The following is a 15,814-nucleotide window of genomic DNA, read 5'->3' on the forward strand; positions in this document are numbered from 1 at the left end:
GCCGTAATTGATGTTGGAATATTCTGTCTGGACATCGTGAATGATCCTCTACCACTTACAATGCTGCTTATCCAATTTTTTTCGTACCTACATAGTTTCCTGTGAACAACCGCAGTACCTTGTTTTTATATTTCAAAATCAAGCACGTAAAAAAAAATACATGTAAATTCAAACTGGTATTGACGCTTGTGATGGCCTGTAACTGCTATTCGTACGTTTTGGGAAAATATAAGCGGTTTTAAAGACCTTTTGTATGCACTCCAAAATACTATGTACTGGTTTCAGCAGTGACTAATTAAATTTACTATATTGGTTTGATGAATATTAAAAACAATTCTACGCCGTCTTAGCTACTTACGTAAAGAGCATAAGACCACTTACTTTCAGACCACTTAGTGAGTAATAAAGGTCCTTATTTATATAGTCTGGAACACCAAATGTATAACAATTTATATATTTTAAAAAAATAATCATCACAATTCCAAATGAACACACACTTTTATTTTCTTCTGTTTAATCTCCTCTCCATTACATGTAATAACAACCGTTTTTTTTCTTTTTTACCAAAGATATATCATGTTCCATAGAGCAAAATTTGTTTCTACATATCACAGTACTAATTTTATACAATAAACATCATTACAATTTTGATGCTCATTAAACAAAACAATTAACGTAAAATACTCTGTATGAGTGTAACAGTACAACTATACGAACTGGGGCCAGAATAAAATCTTTATTTACTATTGGCATTTTCATCTTTCGTTATGTGTTTTTTATTGTTTTTGTTTGCCGAATCTCTCTCTCTCTCTTTCTCTCTCTTTCTCTCTCTCTTGCTCTCTTTAAACACACTGCATACTAATAGCAGCAGCAACGTAAAGATACACGTGTTTCCACTGTAGGCTGCCTTGAAAGAGCACAGCGAATGTTTTTGGTCTCTTAGGTCTCATTCGCGAACACTTTAATATCACTCTTGTTTCGTTTCTCGCTGCAGTAGGACGTTAAATAAATCCCGCTAAAATACTAGCAATAGCGGTTTTTGTTGCAAATAAAGGTGATAAAAGAAACAGAAAGCATTCTGGGCGCAACCCCTGGATTACAAGCCATAATTAAAATGACAATTAGTGCAGTATAATGATAAAGATTTATTTTAACTATTTTCGAATATCAATAAACACATTCTACGAACTGTTGGAAATAGTAGGGCCTCGAATAACACTTCAAGATACCAACCTGCGCTTGTTCGCCCGTACGACGATTATCTGTGCGAAACTTACAAGACAAGGTTTTTTTTAAGCATACTCAGGCAATAATTGTGTATAAAGCAAAGACTGAGATTCAAAATCTACACTTAAGGCTTCAGGACCTACAAACCACGACGTTGGCATTACGTATTAAGCTAGGAATAGGCATAGCTGGATGCGAATAGTGAACGTGTTCGATGACACTACACGACGGATTGCTATGGAGTGAGCGGCTTACTGAACACAGCGCAGGCGCTTTCTTGGCTCTCGTCTGAACACAAGCAAGAAGTGCCATGTGGTTCGTTGACACAGCGTCCATCGCCCAACGCTTAAAATACAATACAGCTCGATGAAAAAGCGTGGCGTTTTGAAACTACGGACGTGTGAGTAAATACTCGGTTACCAATTTGTTTCAATTCAAAGGGTTTAATTTAACGGACGTTGATAAAGTTATCGTGCGAATGAGGCCTACATTTTTGCATACTCTGGTAGATGTCTTGATTAGTTTTGTTAATAACGCGTTGATATAAAGACCTAATTAGTTTTATTTTAATATTATGGCACGTATAACAGTGCAACTTCAATACGACATTATATGGTTCGAGAAGGATGAGGACTTACCTTTCATCACTCATTTATATTGACATTCCTAGAGTGGTGTGATAATGACAGTTCTAAAATTTTTCCTGTGAAAAAAATCAGTAATTTTTCTTCCGGCAATTCCAAAATGTAAACTTTTAGTAAGTGTCATGCCTTAAGGGATGGAAAAGGATAAAGATTTTTTTAAATATTGTGTAGACAGTGACATTCATCTTCTTTTGAAGATCCAAAGTGCAAATATTCATTCAGCTTGTATTAAAACTGTATATTTGTATAAATAAAAACAAATAAACAAGCATGCAAACAATCAGAACATAGTCTTCTTTATATGAATGTAGAGACACATGAGGCTCAGAGTGTTAGTGGGAACGCTATTCTCCTTGAAGCTGCTAAACAAGAGATGTCACGACCTAAAACTGAGTCTTCTGGCACTTAATTGCGCTTATTGATCTGGCGCACGTAAACACATTCATTAGCATCTGCCTGTCAACGCCTTCAAAAATTTAGGACATAATCTTTATCATCATGCTCCAAATTAGGATGGCAGCGGATAACATTACATAAAAATGAGACCAAAGATTCTGTTCAAGAGGGGTTCTGTTTGGGGTGACAGCAAGCAAGACAGAGACCAAGACAGTATTTGGAACCAAACGTTTGAATGAACGGGCTTAACATCCAGACGAGACATCTGGGTCATTAGAGACTATAATGCTGGAGGTTAAGAAGAAAATGGGGTACTGACGGGGGTGGAGGGAAAGGTGGTTAATCAGAAAAACTCTACCAACACATGGAAGCTGGAAAAAAATATACATTTATTCTATCAATGAAATAAAAGTAAAACGTTTAAAGTATGTAAATTGGCATTTTATTTTACAAAATTAATAAGTAACATAAATTACATCGATAACCACATTCATTTAAACATTGTTTTCATAAAAAAATTATAAATATATTTTAAACTTCAACGTACTCATACAATATACTGATAACTACTTAGTATACCACATTTAACATGTAACTCCTCTGTTAGAGGTAAGGTTTGGGATGTTCTATGGATTTATTTTTGAAAAAAAGAAAATATTTTTACTAACATATTAATAGATTATTAGGAATATTATTACTACTAACACGTGTGCTCTACAGAAAGTCTCTGTCAATAGCAATGACTATTGCAGAAGACTAGATTGGTATGATCTAAAAATATATATTTAAGGACTGAATCACGAAAATACATAAACATGTTTATTACTGACTGTCTTTGTGACTAACAATCTGCTTTGGCCGTTAATACTTGTTAAAATGTATGTTCATTACCAAACCTTTTTTCCCCTTCAGTTTCTTGCAGTTTTTCATTGTGCGTTTAAGTGCATTCAAATTATTGGCATTGCAATCCTCGTTGAAATAAATGACATAATACTATTTTTAATACTGGAAGAACAAAACTATTTTCACAAGTATGAAAATTAATTGTCATAATGTTGATCTTGGTAAAGCAGCGAAGTTAGACCCACATTATAATCTTATTGTGAAATGTATTAGTGCCGACTTATAAAAATAAGTATTTCCAGAAGTTTCAATTTTAAATTATCATCGTAGCACCCTAGTTACAAAAATATTACTCTTCAGCGTAATTTTATAAGGTCCTAAAATATTTCTAGCTGCGTCGTATAAATCTTACTGAACTATTCTTCACTGATTTTGCAAGATGTTATTACTTCATTCTGCTACTTCAGTTAACGAACAATATTTAAGTTGTCCACTGGGCACCTACGCAGTATGTATAACGTATTTATAACACAATACAAAAGTACATACATCAAATTTTCCTAAATAAATTACTATATAAAAACGTATTTCAGTGTAAAGTGTTATATGAGCTTAGGATATGTTCACCATCAAAACAGTGAATTGGAGGATGACAATAACGAGTGTGTGATAGCAGAGGAAAGGAAAGTCTGGGAGAGGGACTGAAGAGAAGATATGGAAAGGGAAATTACTGAACTAATAAAGCAACGTGGTGGGTGTGTCTTTACACTTGAAGCTGCTGTTCTTTACTGCATTAACACGTATGTATTTACGTACCTGACGGTAGTGACGTTGGCGGTGAGAATACTTTTTCTATGTTAACGTTTTTAGGCCGGTATTCCAAGACACAAAAATTACCATCGTAGCAGTAGTTCAATATTATGCTACACATGTACCCTAACCCTATTCATAGTGCACGATAGAACACGGCCAGTCCCTTATTTTTAGAGAACGGATTTTGGTGTCCCATCCGTTGCCGATCTGTTGCCCAAATTCCGCGCATGCGCAGAGCTCACTTTTTCGTTGATTTTGTCCAGATGGTGGACCCGCGTCTGGCGCCATTAATTTATGCGAAGTCATTTTTGTGACCATCGGGGGACGTACCAAGCGTGTTGGTGTGCCAAATGAAACTTTATGATGGCTAAACTAACCTGGAGGACATTGTGTACACTTTAATGGCCATAACAAGAATTAATGAAAGTACTTGAGAAAATTAGAAACTCCGTTCAGGTTTTGAGCGATGGTGTTGCTATCCATGGTATTTTTGCCGTAACGATTTTATCGATGGTTGCGAAACGTCCGCTAGAATGCGTTGAAACCAGTTTCTAGCGTCGCGCCGGGCACCGTTTATTAAAAACGGTTGCCTATCTGATCCCTTTGCTGGGATTCGGATTTGGGAACGTTCTGGAATACGGCCCGCGAGTTAGGTTACGGTTGTATCCTATCAAGGCAGTGCTTTTCACCATCTTACCCGGACGTCTTGGAATACCGCCCCTTGGAATATTCATCTCACTGACTTTAAAATACGTCACGGACAGAGTATAGACAAAGAGGCACCTGGATAGAGACCGCGTCTTGCGCGCGCAGGTCGTGGTGACGTTACGGGAATGAACAGGCAGCGCGGTAATGAGTTGATCGCGAGCCTCACGTACGAAACAAGGTCGCAACACAGCAAAGTAGAGCACCGAAAATAGGATTAGGTAATGTGTTAAGATTCAGTCTGCTCACGAAGAGCGTTTATCACGACCGACCGTTAAACCAAAACATGCACGGTCATCTCATACGTACTTAGACAACGACCGTCAGATTGGTACGCATGTAGCCAAAAAAAATAGTTAAAATAAAAGATGTTTCTCCTCAGACGGTTAATGCTTCATGTGCCATCTTCCTGTAATCTCGAGCGATAGAGGCAGCGACAGTAGCTGCCCCCACCAACTGCTGCCGTCGACGCGTGCTACGAACATCGGGCGTAGGTTGGCAACACTTTCAGTGGTGATGCTGAGGGTTTTCCCGCCACGCGTCCAGGTTCACCACAGGGAGGGCGTCGGTTCTCTGGCACAGCACCACCTGGTTCCTGCCAACATGCACACAACGAAACTCAGCCATTTTGTCCACTTGGTGTTCTCCGGTTCTTAATCATTGGTTTGAGGGGGACCGCTAGGGTCGAAAGACACCCTAAACGGTTTTCAAGTCATACAAAATGTTTACCTTTTAATATTGAAAAATATAGATATTGCACGTTAATATATTTACAAAACACGTAATTTCGTGTATTAAGGCAGTATTGCGTTCTTTTGATTATTATTACATAAAGCTTGTGCCCCGGGCACCACATTTGGGGGGGGGGGGGTGTGAGGCGGCTAAACTTGCAGAGTAAGTTTGACTATAGATATTTATTTGAATATCTTAGAGTTAGAACACAAAAAAAAATTTGGAGAGCAGATGAGCTGAATTATTTGTATTGGAAAATACACATGTGTCAGCTATTTAAAAATGTTATCGCGTGGTACGTACCACTGAATTATGGTACAAATACCTTCTAGATTGTACGTCTGGCAACACTGCCGTGGACCTGTGTGATCCACGGAGGGAAATCCCTACCCGACCCTGGAAAGTCGCGAATGTTCTCACCCCCTCCCCGCCCCAGCCGGCCGCATGGAGTCGGAACTGTATTCAGCTGACCACAGCCACAACCCAGCAGGGTCATTCACCCCGGGATATCTTGTAATGTTTGTGGCATTTTTGTTCTGTCAGTTAAGACACTTTTGCTGTTTGCGATTGTACAATCTCGTCAACTGTTTCAATTGTGTGACAATCGTTTTTAATCACAAAACATGAAGAAGTAAAAAACCTCTGGTGCAGAACTCAAAAGAAGAGCTAAAGAACGAGAAAAAGAAGATCGCCAGTCTTCTTCCTTGTTATCATCTTGGCTTAATCTCAAAGACGTGAATGAAAAGGTACGTTATTAATTAATTTGAAAAACTCAAGTAACAATGATTTTTTAAATGTTAGTTTCTTATTTTATTTATTGTAATAGTGAAGTATTGCACTAGAAATTAAATATAGCCACAATTAGATCTAATACTTAATTTAACCAACATTTTGTTAAGTCCGTAGGCAACGGAAATTAATACTTTGATGCGCGTGTCTGTCTGTCCATCTGTCGGTAACGCCCTGTTAGGAGATTGAGTATGATTAAATTTGACATTTCTGTGTATACAACTTTTGTATTATTTATCGTATTATCAGTTTGTGGGTATTTCTTAATAACCTCCTTGGAGAAGCGGTAATTTAATATTTGTTGATTATATTTTAATCAATGATCAAACAGATTTAATTTTGAGAGAGCAAGTTTTACTATTAAATCTCGGAAATAGTGGATGGATACAGGAATAATCTTTAAATACCGGTTTAGTTGCCAGAATATATATATTTTTTTTTGTAAATTGGATCAAATACACCTACAAAATAAGAAAAAAATCTCTTGGGCATAGTCTACAGGCGTAGGTAGATTTCTAAGTAATATTTATTCTGAAAATATTTTGGAAATTTCTATAAACTTCTGGAATATTTTAAGTACTTTATGTACATAACATATTAATGTTCTACAATACTAAAAAATGATTAATTAAATATTTTAATATTTTAAATATTTGTCTCCCAGATCTGTTTCCTCACTCAACGAGCCAAAAAGCGGTTGAAGAGTTCTGAAACCGCCTTCATCAATGCATTGATGCTAATGGCCACCATCTTCCTGATGTGATCTTCAGTACTTGATAAAAGTAAATTAGGGATGTATACTTATTCCAATAAAATAAACCTCAATTTTGTAAGTTGCTCCGTTATTGTTAATAGCCCTTCAAAACTGATACACAACTTTTGCCCCGTACTGTATAATATAATAGTTCCTCCGAATGTAGTGTCCAGAGTCTGGAGCTTATGCCATATTCGATCCGCCCTATTGTATTTGTGACATCACGACCGCCATTTTATATATGCCATATTGAATTTAATAAAATTTCAATTTGAAATAAAATAAAAATATTTAATAAGGAAGCAATTTTATGGTCATCCTCGAAGTGCTCGGTTCAATACTTATATTTATTAGGTGCAGTTCTTAATGAATTTTTATATAATTTTAATTTTTATATATTTTTAGTAATTGATGCACCCGTGCGTCACTACGTAAGACAACAAGCAGAACACTTACGCACTGCCTCTCCTTTTACGTAGGCCAATACCCTTCCTTGTAAGTATACTCTATTGTCACACGTTGAATAAAAAGATAAACTAACGGACTTGTCATAGCTGGGCAAAGAAAGATAAACATGGGTTAGTACAAATCAAAACTAATGGATTATAAGAAGGGCCATGTGTATTTCGCGAAATAATCTGTTCGCCCTATTAGACTGCCGTAAGGTATGCCCGCGCTGGCGATTTCTTCCTACATTGCCCCGTTTGGCCGGACCATTCAGGACGCGTTTGCTTCCGCACTAGAAGGCTGTGTCACAGACGAGATAAGAACCAGAGGCGAAATCAGCTGTGCACACCCGAACTCGCCGTGTTGACACATCGTAGGCTAGCCGCCATTTTTGTGGCAAGTATAATTCTGGCGTTGGTATAGCGTTTTAAACTTTGGGATGCTGCAGAGATCAGTTTTATGAAAATGAATGAGTTTCGTAAACGTTTTGGAGCACCAAACTGTTCAAACAACAGTGGTCAACCTGAAAAAAGAAGCTTCTTCAGATTTCCTATAGATGAAATACTGTAAGTAAACATAACGTGTCAACCGAGTACCTATAAGTTCTGCAATGTTGATTCCACAACTTGCAAAATGTGGCTGTTACTATCCTTCTTCTATTTGTTATCTTAATTATCAGTAATATTTTAGAGTGTAATGTGGGTTTGTTAACTTATGCAGTAAACGAATATAGGAATTATTGCGATTAAAATTGGCCTAGTGTGTTAAAATAAAATAGCTGCTTATAGACCTATAAGTGTTCGAGTAAAACCATCAGAGTGCTTTAAAACATAAGTGATGGGCTAAAATTTTCATTTACATACTTTTTTCATGTGGGTACATATAGTGTTGAGTAATGCTTTCATTAACATGAAACGTAATCAGTTCGGTTACCTAACCTGAGGTAAACCTAACCAAACATAATTGTAGCCTAATAAACCTTATCCCAATGTAATCTAACCTTATCATACTTAACAAATGAGGGTAAATGTTCCGTATTGCGTATCCAGGTGTATACAGATATACCTTTGATCCTGATGGCATGATCCTGTACAACTGAACATGTGGTACATGATGCTTTTTTTTTAGCAGTGGGGATGAGCGAAGCGCCGACGCATTTTACAGCGCGAAAGCTGATATAAAAAATAAATTATTTATAAGATAAATTACATCAGGTTTCGCGCTACGCCTCAGCGCTACGTGTCTCTCCCACTGCTAAAAAAAAAAAGCATCATGTACCACAGGGCAGCTGTACAAGACCGTGCCATCAGAATCGTACCATCAGGACCACAGGGTTAACTTGGATACGCAATACGGAACTTTCACCCAAATGAGATTAAGTTAGTTCTTTAGTAAAAACAGGGATTTTTTTCAAGACTTTTTCACGAGAAGCTATTCCTGATATTTACTATATAATTTGAATTTATTGCAACAGGTTGACTACCTACTGTCCTAGAACTAGGCCTAATACTTTCCATGCTTTACTCACTTAGGTACGTACCAAAAGAAAGGAATGATTAGTGTGCACGTCATTTGTGTATTTTTTTTAAAAATATTTCTGGAGGATCAAATGCAACAAATTTGATATAGGTCTTCCCACTATTTTTTCTTGTATGCAGATATGGTCATTGATTGTGTGCTGTATAACCTCTGATTTCACGCAAATAAAATATTTCGTAAGTTGCCTATGCAAACACGCCATCACACACGGACAAATAGGATCGTCACTTAATTAAACACGCTCTAACACAACAAAAAATCACCGTCTCATAATACTTCACCACTAGCCAATCTACGCATGAATCGGAACTGAATGCATTCGTTACGTATGGTCCACGCATTAAACCTTAATGGCAAATTGAATTTAATTATGTGTCGAGTAGACGTTTTACGGAATAATGATCCATACTTCAGGAAAACGTAGCATTCAACATGTGTTTATGAGCAGCGCACACGCCACAAACATGGCGGCCAACTTTTCGACTGTCTGCTGTCGAGTTCGCCAAGATCAAAGAGACCGCGCCTCTATTTCGTCTCTGGTTCACTTATATACTCCGTGGCTGTGTGATTCGCGTGCTGATAGCAGACATTAAACTGAAATGTACGGAAGTGCAATTAAAAAAAAAGAAATATGTAAACGCTGATGCTTCAAGTGGATATCCTATTAGATATTTATCGAATCCGATTCGATATGTATCGAAAAATCGATGCATCCATTAAAGGACCTCTTCTAGGATGACTTTAAATCTCAAATTTAAGCGAAACGGTACATTTTTAGACCGTGGGTCCATTTGTCGTCATAAGCCGGCACGATAAGCTTTAAAATGAGGGGTAAATCATGGAATTTGATAAAGCAATAAGGAAGATCTCGCGGACCGACAGAATAACAGGCTAGAGTAATAATATATAAGATATTAAATTAACACTGCTTTAAAGCCACTGTTATCCTGTTAGCATTTAGCCTTAGACAAAACAGTCCGCACGTACTTGTGAGATATTTTCTCGAATCCTCGAGGCTGCATGGCAATGACGTCATGAGAGTTATCACACAGCAGTCTGGATATGCTCGCACGGCGGATTTCCGCCAGTTGATCTGCAACAAGGAAGTACAAAGCTATAGTTGTTCAAACTGATAACTTAAAAAATATATATATACACACTGAATGTACTGTGTTGGCAATGTACGTTAAAATGTTCAACCCAAAGAAAACCCTGGCTTTACCCTATAATTTGAGTTATTGCATTTTCATTCGATTTATAAAAAAAAATATTAATGTTCCCCTGTGTTCACATTTCCTTTAGTTTTTTAAAACTTTTTTTGACGTGATAACGTCTTATAAATCGATAAACGCCGGCTGCACGCACGAAACATTGTCACGTTCCGCCTGAGCCGAGCGTGCACGAACCGGCCAACCACCGTGCGAGAAAATCTTCTATAATATCAAACAGGTTAAGGCGGGCTTTTTAACTAATTGTTAGTGATTATATTTAAACAAATTATTTAAATTAAATTTGCCAAAACTGTAAATAATATTTGAAAATCAAAAAGTATGCAATTTTTCATCAATGTTTTCTTATGACGTTATCACGTAAAATTATCGTCCGTAAACCGACTTTAAAGACAACCCCTTCTTTTATTTTCTTCTTCTGGTATTTACTCTCACTTGTTATCTGTCATTTGTAAATTATCAGGCAAATACTCGTAATTAAAATTTTTACCCGGCTGATTTCGTATGATCACTGATCACTCACTAGACGTTCCATTTTAAGGTTCCCGCAGCGGAGTGACGCGTGCAGAATTAGTTCTTTAATATTATTTTCGAAATACTTGTCCACTGGAAAATAAAATAAGATTAAAACCTAAAATTATACATGTTGGATGAAACCGAGCCTTTAACGTTCTCTCCCGTTCCATTATTTTTAGTCCTAAGAAGTTTTGAAAAACGAGACGTAACTGATTGTACAATCTGACCCGCTGTATAACTAAGGAGTCTTCATCGAATACTGTTTAAGTCTCAATTCAGGCCACTAAATTAAAAAACAATGTCAAAAATACATAAAGTACAATAATTTATGAAAACAACATATACATACGGTAGCACGTATTAAAATTATTCTGTTTTATTTAACAATATTCTCGATAAAGAGATTAAACATATTACGTGTGACTTCACGTTTAGTAAAAACTCATTTTTTTAATGGTAACTCTTGGAATGCGGATAGAATCAAAATGTTTTAAAAATGGTCTCTTTTCCAATGCAATGCGTGCTACTTAGCTAAGTGTAAATGGGAACTGTGGAACGCGCTCACGGAAATAAACACTTAATGTCGGGGGTATGCTAATACTACTGGAATGGTGGTTCAAGTTACCCATATTTGGTTGTGTAAATTGGGCACATGATGGTGCTGACATCAAACACGATCTCATTATATACATGTATAAATCAGTCATCTAGTGTTTGCAATACGATGTTGCATGGCTGATTTGCCATTATTTTGAGATAAAATAAAACCATTACTGCCTATAGTTTTTTTACTGACCAAAATATGTCTAGCAGGCGTGTGTCCTATCATGTTAGCCAACACATTTTTTCACTCATTAATTTTAAATCAGCAAAATGGTCCGCACAAACTGCAATACGTGCAATTCACGCGAATTGTGTTTGTTAATGTAATCATTTCTCGAACTATTGACGTAAGTAAAGATACCGATATCCCAAAGGTTACAACAGCTGAATACGAAGAAAATTTACTTGCATTCAACCTTTACTTTCTTCAACTTATTCAAACGTCGTGGCGTCAATTGTTTTCCTGTTAAATCTAAATTAAAGTATCTTAACTTTCAGTTTCTGTTCATGTTTCATTACCACACAATTTGAACATAAATAAATACATATATAAGTTTTTTTAATATTTAAACCTGAAAGGCGATGCAAAATTTAATAAAATTTTGTTACGGTTCCTCGAGTATATTTAGTGAATTTAAAAGCCCTAAGTATTTATTGCTCTGTACGACTTAGCTGTTCGCTGATTTTTAGATAGCAAATTTCTCATTTTAATCTCTGGGAACAATTTTTAAAAAGAAAACTTAAACTATTATTTAGAATGCTGAAAAGCTGTTTAAATAGAGAAAATGATTTATTGTGTAGATATAATATATAAATTAATCTAAGTGAAATATTGCAAGGAATATTGAAAAGAAATAATAGGCACACACATGACTAAAAATTTGTTAAATTTTTAATTCCACGTAATATATGAAACCGGTTGAATATAATTTAAAATTGTGTATTGAAAACTTTTACAAATATTTAATTTTATTAGTTATTTTCTTGGTTTTTTTTACGAATGTTTTACACATAGATTTTTATGTACAAAATCGTTATTTTTTTATTTTTTAATGTTTATTAAAAGGGTGGAAATTGTAAACCGTGTTTGTATAAAATATTAAAAGGCTTTTACATCCAATATATTATGACCTTTTATTTTACTCCATCATGTTACTGATGTAATTAATTAAAAATTCTAATAAGATATTTTTTGATTTGTTTTCAATGTATCTAAATGTGATACATTATTATTGATCATGTTACATCAAAAATAATTTTTTCCATGAAGTTGGTTTGAACCAACTCTTCGACGTGGCCCAAATTTATGTTACTAGAGCCGGTTCGGAGCCCACTATTAACCCATTTGGCTTTAAAGCCCCTGCGCATAGCTGTGCAAATTAAAGAATATCAGTTAATATGAAAATTAAAAATTTACTTTATGTATAAAGAAAACTGATTAATCAAACAAAGTAAACATGTTCCACTATGAACAGATTGCGCGTTTTTTTCTTCTTTTTTGACGTGACAACGTCTAATAAATCGATGAACGCCGGCTGCACACACGAAAAAGTGTCCCGTTACACACATTGTTCCGATACGCTGCATCCTGTTACGCTCATTGTACGCTTGCGCCGCATCTATCTCTCTTCCACTCGATTGGCCTATGCGTCCGAGGAGAAGAAAGACAGTGGCAGCACACAACTTACATCTGCACGTGAACTGTTTCGTCGACTGTTCATAAAGTGAAGTGAAAAGTTAATATGGTTTTCATTGCTTATTACAACAACAATTTCGGCAATAAAGGTTAATTGTTCCTGCATTTAAAAAAATCTGATTACTAGTATAATTTCAAGTTTTTATTTTTTTATTATTAAAATAAAAATGAATTCAATTTTATTCATAAAAGTATGCAATCGTTTCATCAATGTTTTTGTTATGACGTAGCCACGTTAAACTATCGTCCGTAAACCGACTTTACAGACAACCAATATTTTTCTTCTTCTCGTGAATGGAAGGGAACAGGTAGGTATGCCGGAGCCGGGCCGCGAACTGACCGTGCGTGAAGGGGTGCGGGTGGTCTCCGTTCTCGTAGAAGTAGCGGTCGCCCACGCGCGTGCGGTAGAACTGCTCGGTGATGACGCAGAGGAAGGACGGGCCCACCATGGCGCCGTTCACGTGGGTCTCCAGCGAGCCGCCCACCACGTAGTCCACGTCGTCCGGGTGCTCGTACAGCGCCTTCAGCCGCTCCACGTTCTGCGACGAGAGCCAGGCTTGCCAACCACATCCTCCAACAGTTCTCCCAGGGCGCGTTCCGAACATCACGGCAATATCATCAAAATTAAATCCGGTCTTATAAATATATATTTTTTTTAATTCTGTGCAACATATTTAAATACTTTCTTTAACACAGCAAATATTTTTATTTTTTGCAAAACATCAAAAACAAAACGGTTTTCATTTGTTTCCAGTTTTATTGAAACACAAACTGCAACAAAAATTAAGTTGCATCATTATTTAAAGAATGTTATATCTTCTTTAATAGTACAGTTACTTACTATTGCTATAAAGTATAGCTTTTTTTACTGTTAAATTAGTGTATCGTCTTTTAGTCGCACATTCCAAAGAAAACTTTTTAATAAAGATAAGTTTTTTTAAAAACAATATTGTTAAATTACAATTAAATTACTCCTTTTAAGTATACTATTTTTACTAAGTTGGTGTTTTTACATTGTAATTGTAGCCGGCTTCTTTCTATGAACCACTCACTTCCTTCATTTGTGTTTGTCCTACGTCTCTTCTGAACAGAAATCGTTAGACGAATGTAGACGACCTACAGAGTAGACGTCGGGGAAACACTCTGTAATGGCATGTAGTGTGGAATTTTTAACTATGCAACATTTTTCTCACTAATTAACTTGAATAGTGGCTTCTGTGGGCCTTGAAATTTGGTTGCACAGAAGAGGTATCAGGCCTTGCTTCCGTTAAAAAGTAATTGATCTCGAGATGGTATGGCGGCAGGAGAGAGTGGTTGTGACCTCTTCCTGGTCTTCCTTTTTATGCGCGAATATGTCTTATTTTCGAAACAGGAACACCATTCCGATGCATGGAGTAGTTTCGTGAGATTATGGCAAACCATAAACGTATGGCAGGGCATGGCTTTACCTCGCCACCTAAATGTGTTCAACCTTACTGCGGTGTGTTTAGGCTCTGAATCCACCGTGTGGACGTCGGCTGAAGTTACTCCTCGCTGGCTGAAAGAATGTGTCCAAACAATTAAGAGACACAAATTTATTTTTAATACGGTAACAGAAGCCAAAATTGAAATTAACTATGCATTTTAACAAAATGAATGTCATGAACCTCCTTCGTTGTCCTAGGGCTCAAAGGATGAGCTCAGTGCTTTACTTTAACTTGATGAAGAGATAATTTTTAGGACTGTTTGAAGACATAATAGAACTTTTTTTATGGTCATTTTCCCTAAGAACGGGAATTTTTCTCTCGAACTAGGGATTTTTTTTAGGAATTTTTAGGATGTTTTGGCAAATTTTGAAGGTCAAGGTCAATGTCATCCAATATGGCCACCGTAACGTCACTTTTTAAGAAGGCGGGCGGCTCCTCGGCTCCTCAGCCTGAAGCCTGTTTCCGGACCAACCTAACTAGTCTTTAAAATATGCCAAAATAAAGACGAGATCTCATCAGAAGATGAATGGTTCTTATTGACCAAACAGGTCAGCTAACCAAGTGTTTAAAAGGCAATTGTTGGGCTAAATCACCAGAAAATAGCCAAATACATATCTTTCTTTGTTGGTCAAACCACCCAGTCAATCAAGAAGAAAATATTCACAGATAAAGTTTGGCCAACAGCTTCAAACATTCTGGAAATGCATAACTTGAAAAATATATGAAAATGCAGGGGCGACACACAGAACCACTTGGGCAGAATGCAGTGTCGGGTTTAATGAAAAGAGGAAGTGAAAGAGCATATACTAAAAGTATTTTCGGATTTTTAACATTTTTTTTCGCAAATACCGCTACTCTACATATTTACCATGATTACTGTGATTGGTGTTTTTAACAATCGTCGTGTACGTGGAAGAAACTAATCCAATACACGAAACACAGACGACGCTGCAGTGTTTTAACTTTCAGCTGGTCTCGAGAATTTTTCGCGAAGTACGCATGGCCCTAGTTGGCCGTGATGAACCTGCTGCCAGAGGGGTTGTGATGGGGGGGAAGGTGTTTTCTTCCCGCCGGAAAGGGGGGGGGGGGGCAGTTCCACCCCGACCGGCGCTCACCTCGGGGCTGATGTAGTCGAGGAAGTCGCTGAAGCGCCTGGCCCGGCGCAGGCCGCAGTTCTCGCGGTAGTCGTTGTAGGAGGCCAGGCCGTGGTCGCGGCCGCGCTGGATGTCGATGGCCCGCAGGTCCTTGCCCAGCTCGCGGCCGTTCCGGAACAGGTACCGCGTGATCTGCCACACGACAGCACAACTGTTGTCACTGCAAAGATCAGCGTGTTCGCAGTGGTTGACGGGCCTCGGATTCCTGCCCGGGCGTTCATTTATGCCTCCAGTGGTTGAAGTTACTTCGCCTGAATAATC

General features: G+C 37.2%; 1 protein-coding gene across 1 annotated transcript in view; it reads right to left on the reverse strand.

Moving 5' to 3' along the window:
• Positions 1-2,686: 2,686 nt before the first annotated feature.
• The window catches only part of LOC134533143 (peroxidase-like), a 108,917-nt gene continuing 95,789 nt past the window's right edge, over positions 2,687-15,814 (reverse strand). Inside the window, exons 11-14 of the mRNA XM_063370452.1 lie at positions 15,515-15,685; positions 13,274-13,472; positions 9,877-9,982; positions 2,687-5,223 (exon numbers count right to left, since the gene is read on the reverse strand). Coding sequence (XP_063226522.1) covers positions 5,136-5,223; positions 9,877-9,982; positions 13,274-13,472; positions 15,515-15,685 — 564 coding nt within the window. The 3' untranslated portion in view covers positions 2,687-5,135. The remainder of the gene's footprint in view (positions 5,224-9,876; positions 9,983-13,273; positions 13,473-15,514; positions 15,686-15,814) is intronic.

Source organism: Bacillus rossius, chromosome 6 (genome assembly GCF_032445375.1).
Source record: "Bacillus rossius redtenbacheri isolate Brsri chromosome 6, Brsri_v3, whole genome shotgun sequence".
NCBI classification, from domain to species: Eukaryota; Metazoa; Arthropoda; class Insecta; order Phasmatodea; family Bacillidae; genus Bacillus; species Bacillus rossius.